Consider the following 10683-nt stretch of genomic DNA (forward strand, 5'->3'; position numbering starts at 1 on the left):
GATGGAGTCCAAGGTGTTGCTGAACAAGCCTTTTCCAGAGAGCTCAGCTGTGCTGTCCATTTCACTGCAATTCCAAAAGCTTGCAAACACTAGAGGGCAGTCTTTGTGCCACACAAGAACAATGAGTGATCCGTCCCAAGGCAGCTAATTGAGATGGGTCCAGCAGGCCCACCCCCCCGCTGTGGCATTGAGGCGTTCTGCTGGACAGCCAATCGGATTGCAGGTTTGTGTCAGCTGGTTTATTTGACTAGTGTCAGGTAACTCCTCCCCCCAAAACACTAATCATAATGTTTCTTAATAACCGAGTTATCGAATAAAGCAACATCTTCCTCAATGGAGTGTATCTCAGTAGGTCCATAGCTGGAGTCAACTAGCAATTTTCACCCTCCAGGACCATCTCTCTTCTTGCTGCACATTTTCTACTGTAGTCAGACACTTTTGTCCCTCACATCTTTCCGTACATTCGGCCTTCTAAACTGGAAGATGAAAGCAAACGCATTTCAGGAAATACATGACTACCATACTGGCCAATCAGCGTCCTGGGGCTTTGAGAGGTGTAGTCTCATTTTTGAGGAGGGGACATCAGGCTACATCCATCTTTAGACTTCATCTTGGTCCACAGTTGGTCTGCACTCTTGGGGTGGGCTTAACACGAATGTTGGTATGTATTTATGGGACCAAGACCGAATCAGCACATTGCCCATCGTAGCCGAACCCGGGGTGGTCAACGCTCATCCACTGCCGCTACTGTGTGACAAACATTAAAATACACCACACAGACGCATCTTCCAAAAGGACCCCCTTCACTTTTAATTATGGCAAAATAGGCAGGTAAACTGTACGTGTCAGAACTGTTCCAAGAGTTCTCCAGCGCATGTGAAGCCTCAATGGTGGGGAGCAGAAGACCTGGGTTGGTTAAAAAAAAAAAAAAGTGTTACCAGGAGCAAAGCAAATAAGGCAACACACCATTACACACACTGCACCAGCCGAGTCAGTTTAAGGAAACCGCACAGGTGTCACCACAAAATGGAGGAAAGCAACCAGTGAATGTTTCATGGAAATTTGGACATCTTCACCAGATTTGGATAACCGATTAAAAGGAGGAACTGCCATTACCACTCACTCAGACAATATAAAGCCAACACATGGGACATCACACTCTTGTAAAGTCTGAGCCATTGAAGTTACCTTGCATTCAGTATGATAATTAAATTACATTTCTTTAGCGCTATTCTCAGTACTCAAAGTGCTATCCACACAGGGAGGAACCTGGAAGCGAACCCAGAGTCTCCTTACTGCAAAGCAGCAGCACTACCACTGCTCCACCTGTGATGGGATCGTAAGTAATGAAAGTTCCCAAGAGCACAGCGGCATCCATAAATCCTAAATGTAGTGAAGCATTAAGTTAATTCAGGATTAAAAATTACAACCACTACATACATCCAGTCAGATGTGAAGATTTGCTTTGGGTGTGAGGAGGATGGACAGGATTAGAAATGAGGACATTAGAGGGTCAGCTCAGACTGGACGGTGGGGAGACAAAGTCAGAGAGGCGAGATGGCGTTGGTTTGGACATGTGCAGAGGAGAGATGAGGGGTATACTGGGAGAAGGGTGCCAAGGATAGAGCTGCCAGGGAAGAGGAAAAAAGAGGAAGGCTGAAGAGAAGGTTTATGGACGTGCAGAGAGAGGACATGGTGATGGGTGTGACAAGATAGAGAGCGAGAGTAGGGAGCAGGTTGAGGAGACCCTGGAGAGGTGGAGATATGAGAGGAGAGGAATGAAGGTCAGTAGGACCACCAAAACAAGAATACATGTGTGTGTGTGTGTGAGTGAGAGAATGAGAGGGAGGTCAGTGGAGTGGTGAGAATGCACAGAGATGGGCGAGTTGAAATACTTGGGATCAACAGTACAGAGTAACGGGGATTGTGGAAGAGAAGTGAAAAAGAGAGTGCAGGCAGGGTGGAGAAGAGTGTCGGGAGCGATTTGTGACAGACGGGTATCAGCAAGAGCGACAGTGAAAGTCTACAGGACTGTAGTGAGACCAGCTGTGTTATATGGCCTGGAGATGGGGGCACAGGAGACAGAGTTAAGATGCTAAGATTTGCATTGGGTGTGACGAGGATAGACAGGATTAGAAACTAGGACATTAGAGGGTCAGCTCAGGTGGGATGGTTGGGAGGCAAAGTCAGAGAGGAGAGATTGTGTTGGTTTGGACATGTGCAGAGGAGATGATGCTGGGGATATTGGGAGAAGGGTGCTAAGGATAGAGCTGCCAGGGAAGAGGAGAAGAAGGCGGCCTAAGAGAAGGTTCATGGATGTGCCGAGAGGACATGCAGGTGATGGGTGTGGCAGAGCAAGATGGAGAAGACAGGGAGAGATGGAAAAAGGTGATCCGCTGTGGTGACCCCTAATGTGAGTAGCCGAAAGAACACATCCGGTCAGAGATGGATGAAGATGTCCAAATTTTATTCATTTCTTCCAAAGTTACACAAATGTGAAGATATGGTCTAAACAAAATAAATTGGCGATCCGTTTCTTACTCTTAAAAGTGTCAGTGTTAACATGGTACTTATCCACTAGATGGCGATATACACTCGATATCATCAACATAAGGAAATTGCTAGAACGTTAAACCATAAAGTATTTACTCAACATGTTATTACACAAGGAAACTAATACTGCAGTTCTAACAAAGCATATGTGCAAGTTCCTCAGAATGTCTATATATTTTAGAAACTGTACCAAAATATTATATTCCAGTAACGGCAGACTCCACGATAACGTGCAGTGAATACACTACTTAGTTTTTTGTACTCTCTGTACGTTTAGCACTCCGGGAGTGTGTGTGTGTGTCACATCAGACCCAAGACGACTCCAGTCTGGAATGGCTATCAGAGGGATTTCAACATAGTAATGAATTAAAAAGGTTCGGATTCAGGAGGCAGAGGGTGGCATCACCACCCTGGAGTGTCTAAATAAATAAATACAAAAATAAAAAATCCATAAAGGGGGAAAATGGCGTTGTGCTAGAGTTCATTTCAGATCCTGTAAAAAGGATTAGCAGCATCCCCATAAAATATAATCAAAAATGATTCTCTTTGTACTGCCATACCTTCATCGTGAGGAGGAGGAGGGTCTGAAGCACCACTCCGAGGGCCACAGCCGGGCATCAAAGCAGCAGCCCTCTTGGTTGCAGGCGTCGACAGAAATAAAGGGGTAGCCACACGTCGTCCGTTCATGAGCGGGCACTTCACAGATAGGAGGTACTGAGATAAAAATCACAAGGGGGCCCAACTTAACACTTCATAGTGGAGACCATTAGAATTAATTTCTGGACTGGTTCAAGGATAAAAAAAAAAAAAAAAAAAAAAAAAAAAATCTACCACATAGACCGTTCAATGCTAACATTTTTGGAAGTATTGGGGAAATTTGATATTCTTGTATCCCTGTTCTGCATATGTATACTCATACACTGGATTCATAAAGTCAGAGGTCTAGAACTAAACTGGAGTCCACCTGAACTGATTGGACATCATTTAGAAAGGCACATGTGGTGACCCTGACCTGTGTACAGAAGGTCCGACATACTCACAAGAAGGGGGTGGTGGTAGTTGGTCTCCTATTCTACTCCCAGAGTGCATTCTCAATTAGTGACCAGTCTGCCAACTTTTGTCCTTAATTTTAAATTGACTTAAGACTTGGTGCTCAGAATTGCTTCACCTTTAAATAATAAACTTTACATTCATCGAGTGCTTCTCTCACTACTCGGAGCTTAGTGATGGAGGATCCACTCCAGCCACCACTCGCATGCAGAACAGAACGCATGCAGCATCCACCCGAATAATGCGATGGCAACCATTATGCCAGTGGTGAAACAGCCAATGAGAGAATTAAAGAATGGGTTTAATTAAAGACTCGGCGCCTCATTAAGGAACTGGTTGGAGTGAAATTGGTTGGAGTTTGAGGCCCTGACTTAATTGCTCTTCTGTTGGCTCCCTCGCTTCACATTGCATTTCTATTTGGGTGCCATTTAAGGAAGAAATGAAACAATTCAGAGGAACGATGAAGAAATTCAGGGAAACATTTCTCAAAAACCAAGTCAAGTAAAATTAATTCAAAAAGAAGTTAAATTAGCAGCAAAAACAGATCACTAATTAGGAAAAGGGTTAGAATGAAAACCTGCAGCCACTGCAGCCCTCCTTGGACACCCCCGTTTTAGAGGTATTAAAACTAGAAACCCCAGCACTGCCCCCTGCTGGTCTCCACTCCTAACATCAGCCAGTTCTAATAAAGTTCCTCACACCTTCACCCAGAATTGGGTCAGACTCGGGAAGCATCAACACACCACACCCTGAACTCCCACTTTTGAGTTTGATGCCCACCCTCCCATGTGGCACCTCATTGAATATTTTTTGATGGGGGGGGGAGGGGGTCGGAAAGAGGGCCATGGGGACACACCCTACCCGTTACGAAGGATGCCCGGAGAGCGAGTCAGGATCAAGATTTTAAACTCTCCAATGGACATGTATGTTTTTACAGCACAGAGTCCCCATAAACAGGATTGAACTGGCAACCTTCCAGATGCCAACGCAGATCCTTAGCTACAGGGGGTCAGAGTCTTAAATAGCAAGCCAATTAAAATGAAGGTGAAACTATGGATTAGCATCACAAACTGGTCAGATTTAAACAAGGGTTACAATGAAAACCTGCAGCCACAATTGCCCTGGACTGGAGTAGACCACCTTTGATCCATGATACCCTCTACACAAACAAGGAGGAAAAATAGAAATCTGCACAGAATGACCAGGCTGGAATTGGGAGAGAATTCCAGGGTTGAGAGCCCTCGGCTCGGACCGCTGCCCTGCAAGATTTGTTCAACCGCTGATCAGACAAAATGACTTAAAATCTCTAGATGTTGGTTTTACCTTCAGCTTTGTAACACTTGTGGACATCAGGGGTTATTTCTCTGTAACAGCAGCCCCGCAGATGGCAGAGAATCTGGTTGAGCTTAAACAGGCCACATTCAACTCGGGTTCTTGGATCAACTGCACACTGCTGTACTGGAAAAAGAGAGAAGAGAATAAAATGGCTGCCATTTAGAGATGAAACTGCCATTACCATTGGTTGGTAAGAATCAACAGCGTGGCAACACCTGTGGGTCCGGACCTCAGCGGGACAGGTTCCAATGGTGGAAGTGGGAATGCCTGGAGAAGCCCGGCTATAAAAGCAAGTGTTGGGTTGGACAGGGGGCACAGATACAAATCACACAAGACGCTTTCCAACCCCAGGAAAACTTTTTTCAGGAACTTTAGACACTTTTGCAGAATGCCCACTGCAGGAACTCGGGGCATTTGTAGTTCCTGGTACTTTAAGCTCCTGACCTGGTGGGTGTCAAGAAGGGCAGCAAAGATGCCAAGAAAATCAGGGCCAGACAGATAATCGGAGAAAAAAGTAGTCCAATCTCAGAATAAATTCCCTTTTCAATGATTTGGGGCGGGGGCGGCACGGTGGCGCAGTGGGTAGCGCTGCTGCCTCGCAGTTGGGAGATCTGGGGACCTGGGTTCGCTTCCCGGGTCCTCCCTGCGTGGAGTTTGCATGTTCTCCCCGTGTCTGCGTGGGTTTCCTCCGGGGGCTCCGGTTTCCTCCCGCAGTCCAAAGACATGCAGGTTAGGTGGATTGGCGATTCTAAATTGGCCCTAATGTGTGCTTGGTGTGTGGGTGTGTTTGTGTGTGTCCTGCGGTGGGTTGGCGCCCTGCCCAGGATTGTTTCCTGGGATTGGCTCCAGCAGACCCTCGTGACCCTGTGTTCGGATTCAGCAGGTTGGAAAATGGATGGATGGATGGATGATTTGGGGCATACACTACAGTTGTGGCCAGAAGTTTTGAGAATGACAAGTATGAATTTTCACAAAGTTTGCTGCCTCAGTTTTTATGATGGCAATTGGCATCGACTCCAGAATGTTCTGAAGAGTGGCACTCCTTATACCACTAGCGGACCGTGAAATTTAAGATGGCGCCACTCACCCGACAGCAACACAGCTGGTGTGCGTTGGAGTTTCATACAACGAAAAGTGCTGCGACCGTGTCTGAAAGCACGCTGCACAAATTTCACGTGAAGTCCTTTGGTAGTACGTGAAAGACAGAGTACATACCATCACTACGGATGATCTGCAGGAATGCATCACTGAAGCTTTAAACGCGATCACGCCAGATATGCTTCGGAGAGTCTGGGCCAAGCTCAATTATTGCCGAGTAACAGGTGGGGGCGCACATCTAGTGTATGGAATCAACAGATACCATAGGAAACGGAGTTGGTGAAACTGTAGCCTCAAAACGTTAAAGAATATTCCCATAAATTTTGATTTTGTAACCATTTAAAACAAAAACACGTGTTTTTGTGGTCACCCTGTATTGGATTTTGGAGGTTGCAGATCACAAATGTGATCATATTTTTGATATTTAAATCATTTACTGGTGGCCCTAGCCCACAATAAGGCACTCCCAGAAGGGTCGTCTTGCAGCTGCTCCTGTTAGGGGTTGCCACAGCAGATCATCTTCTTCCATATCTTGCTGTCCTCCTCATCTTGTTCTGTCACACCCATCACCTGCATGTCCTCTCTCCCCACAATCATAAACCTTCTCTTAGGCCTTCCTCTGTTCCTCTTGCCTGGCAGCTCTTTCCTTAGCACCTTTCTCCTAATATACCCAGCACATGTCCAAACCAAACACTACAGATCACAATGTCATCAGCAAACATCATAGTCCATGAGGACTCCTGTCTGATCTCCTCTGTCAACCTGTCCATCACCATTGCAAATAAAGTGCTCAGAGCCCATCCCTGATGTAATCCCACCTCCGTCACTCCTACTGCAGACCTCACTACAGTCACACTCCCCTCGTACATATCCTGTACCACTCTTACGTACTTCTCTACCACTTCCGACTCCCTCATACAATACCACAGCTCCTCTCAGTCACCCTGTCATTTGCTTTCTCAGGTCCACAAAGACACAATGCAACTCCTTCTGGCCTTCTCTAAACTTCTCCATCATCATCCTCAGAGCAAACATCTCATCTGTGGTGCCCTTTCTTGGCATGAAACCATCTTGCTACTCACTGATCATCACCTCCCTTCTTAACCAAGTTCCACTACTCTTTCCCATAACTTCATGCTGTGGCTCATCAGTTTTATCCCCCTGTAGTTACTACAGTCCTGCACATCCCTCTTACTCTTAAATTTCAGCACCAGTCCACTTCTTCACTCCTCAGGCATCCTCTCACTTTCCAAGATTCCATTAACAATCTGGTTAAAAACTCCACTGCCATTTCTCCTTAACAGAATGTCCCAATCCATCTCCATTTAGGACTATTAATATCCAGGGTTCTAGGAGTACGACGCTGGCAGTGGGCAACCCAGACACCATCCCCTTGCTCAGTTTGTCTTCATTGCACAGCTCATCCAGTTACATTATCAATGGGGTTGGGTTTGAGGGCTCACAAATTTGGAAGAGGGAGCGTAGAGCAGGACCCACACCATCACACCTGTCACAAATCACTCCCGATACTCTTCTCTGCCCACTCCACCCCACCTGCACTCTCTTCCACAATCCCCATTACTCTGTAGGCGAGGGAAGGTATGAAGAGAATGTAAAGTGGAAAAATAGTTGGCTCGACCGATGTACCAGTGGGTGCATGGAGAGGTTTGGGTGAGATGGCAGTAAAGTTTCTAATGGAGATTCTTTAACACAAACAGGAAAAAGAGAGAAGATGCCCAAGGAGTGGAGGAGATGTTTATTAGTACCAGTTTAAGAATAAGGGAGATGTGCAGAGCTGCAGTAACAAGTGGGTAAAGTTGATCAGCCACAACATGAAGATTAGGGAAAGAGTGACAGATGTCAGGCTGAGAGGAGAGGTGACGATCTGTGAGATGCAATATGGTGTCATGCCAGGAAAGAGTCCTACAGATGTGATGTTTCTTGATGGAGAATTGCAGAGAAGGTCAGAAAGGTATTGCATTGTATGTTTGTGGACTTACAGAAAGCATACAACAAGGTGTCAAGAGAGGAATTCTGGTCCTGTATGAGGGAGTCGGGAATGGCAGAGAAGTACGTGATGGTGGTGCAGGATATGCACGAGGACAGTGGGACTGAGGTAGGAATGACAGCCTGGATCAAGGGGACAGTGGGATTACGTCATGGATCAGCGCTGAACACTTCCCGGTTTGCAATGGTGCTGGACGGGTGGGGTCAGACAGGGGTCTCCGTGGCCGGCGATGTTCACAGAGGACTTTGTTTAATTTATCTACTCACACTACAGATCCCAATCTGGTTAAAAACTCCACTGGCATCTCTCCTAAACAACTCCACAGGTATGTCATCCAGACCAATGGCTTTTCCATTCTTCATCCTCACTAATCCGTTGCACTTCCCGATTCACCATCTCCACATCAGCCAACCTCTTCTCTCTTTCACATATTGATTTGGCAAAAATTTTACACCGGATGCCCTTCCTGATGTAACCCTCCCCATTTATCCAGGCTTGGGACCGGGGCAAAGAAACACACTGGCTTGTGCAGCCCTGGTGGCTGGGTTACCCAGAAGAGTAACAATGACAAATCTCAACCCTAAACATATGGGGTATCATTGTAGACCATGTCAAGGATTACAAATAGGAGGTTATTTTTTGATGTCTGCATCCTTTAGTTGGGGGGGGGGGGGGGGGGGGTCTATCCCTCTCAGGCCCAGTCTTGGGTATTATAGGGCCCTAGGCGAAAGGGGGGTCCAGGGAGCCCCCCCTGGAAGCTCTGTGAAATGCGTGAAAATTAGACCAATGAGTCGATCCGGGGCCCCCCAGACGCCAGGGCCCTAGGCGGTCGCCTACTTCGCCTATGCCTAAGGCCAGGCCTGATTGGGACAAATAATGCTGTAGTATATTTAAGTATATATGACAATTGCTCACTCGGACAATTTGTTTTGGGGGCCCCAAGCTATAGCTTGTGTAGCTTATACGTAAATCCTGCACTAAATCCCTCTATGGACCTCAAAAAGTGGGTGGACAAAAAAAAAAAAAATAATAATTTCTATTACACTCCGAAATAATTGGCCTTTATAAAACGTGTAAACTGAAGCACACACTTTGATAATTCAAAATATGACACAGCTCTGCTCGTTTATTATGACCTGCCACAGCCTTAGCCACACGTACCGAGGTTTTCCGCCTCCTTCGTTTTTAAAAAGGTAAATCATCGCCTTTCTGAACACCCCAAACTAAGGCGGCTCACTTTTTTAGTAACTGAAGATGCGCAGAATGCAAGACCGAGGAGTTCACAGATTCACCGCCGATTTCTAAAGCGGGGGTTGAAATTTCAGAATGGTGTAGAGCAGGGTTTACAATATGTAAAGGAAACGGATATACCCTACTAGGGGTCTTTAAACAAATTAAGGCAAATCAAAAAAAAAAAACTGAATTGTTTCATGTGGACAGACAGTCAGACCAATCACAGTAGGTCCATCCATCCATCCATTAGCCAACCCGCTATAGCCTAACACAGGGTCACGGGGGTCTGCTGGAGCCAATCCCAGCCAACACAGAGCGCAAGGCAGGAACAAATCCCGGGCAGGGCGCCAACCCACCTCAGATCACAGTAGGTGCTTATTGAAATATACACAATTTGCCAAACAAAAAAACACTTTAGACATTATTATTATTATTATTATTAAATATCAGCAAAACCTAAAAAATAGGGTGGTGAACGCACGTTCATATTAGTATTAAAACTGCAGTTACAAAAATGAGCAACTCCTTGTTAAAAATTAAGAACATTCGCATGTACTCAGCAGAAGTTTATTAAGAGACCAGCATTTTTTTTTTAGGTCACTAGCATAAAGACACAATACCAATTAGGAACAGAGCTCAAAGGGGTGGTCGATAAACAACAAAAATAAATAAAAATGGAACCTATGCCGTACTTTATACTTTGTATGTCTTTACCCTTCAATCCACATGCTTGATACTAAAGTTTTATAAACTTACGTATTTCGTCATGACAGTGCCCCAAAACAGCAAAACCCACAAGCAGGACGCCAAGACGCAACATCGTCACGATCTTCGAACTCCGATCTAGAAGCTCACCGTCCTCCCCAGCGAGCACGGCTTTAACGACAGTCGGAGCTCCCAGGTGCGCGTGCATGTGCATTAGCGCGCTCACCAGTTGTCTCTTTCATCTAAAATGTTGAACGAGCGGGCAGCTCTCATCATGGAGTCACGGAGTGGTCACGCATTTTAATTGCAACCAGCTTTTGAAAAATCGCTCTGAAATTCCCGACTTTCAATGAACTCTTTGTCCGATTTCGCTTATTAGTGACTAGTGTTGGAGTTCTTAGTACGAAATAAAAGAATCCCCCCAACAGGCGTTGAGGGGTTCTCAAATTCAGCCCTGAGGGCGCCTGCTGTGGCCACTTTCTTATTGAAATGTAGAAGTCATTTGTGTAAGTTACTTGAGGGTACTTTTGTGTGTGTTTCTATTATTATTATTATTATTATTATTATATTTTTACACGTATCCTTTTCATCCCGCTTTTCTAGGAGTTCTGGTTATTTAAGCCCGTATTTCTTAACAAGCGCAATAGAAGGAATTTTAGTCCCGATTGCCCCCCGCCGTGTCTGCTCCGCTCATTATTAAC

At 45.7% G+C, this 10683-nt stretch overlaps 1 protein-coding gene across 1 annotated transcript; it reads right to left on the reverse strand.

Annotated features, from left to right (window-relative positions):
• Window positions 1-775: 775 nt before the first annotated feature.
• Window positions 776-10211, reverse strand: LOC114654487 (integumentary mucin A.1-like). The gene is made up of 4 exons (XM_028805065.2): window positions 10034-10211; window positions 4927-5061; window positions 3114-3267; window positions 776-906 (listed from the first exon to the last, which is right to left on the reverse strand). Exons 1-3 carry the CDS (start codon window positions 10194-10196, stop codon window positions 3116-3118), a joined length of 450 nt encoding a protein of 149 aa, XP_028660898.2. The 5' UTR covers window positions 10197-10211; the 3' UTR covers window positions 776-906; window positions 3114-3115.
• Window positions 10212-10683: the final 472 nt, after the last annotated feature.

Source organism: Erpetoichthys calabaricus, chromosome 7 (genome assembly GCF_900747795.2).
Source record: "Erpetoichthys calabaricus chromosome 7, fErpCal1.3, whole genome shotgun sequence".
In the NCBI taxonomy this organism is placed as follows: Eukaryota; Metazoa; Chordata; class Cladistia; order Polypteriformes; family Polypteridae; genus Erpetoichthys; species Erpetoichthys calabaricus.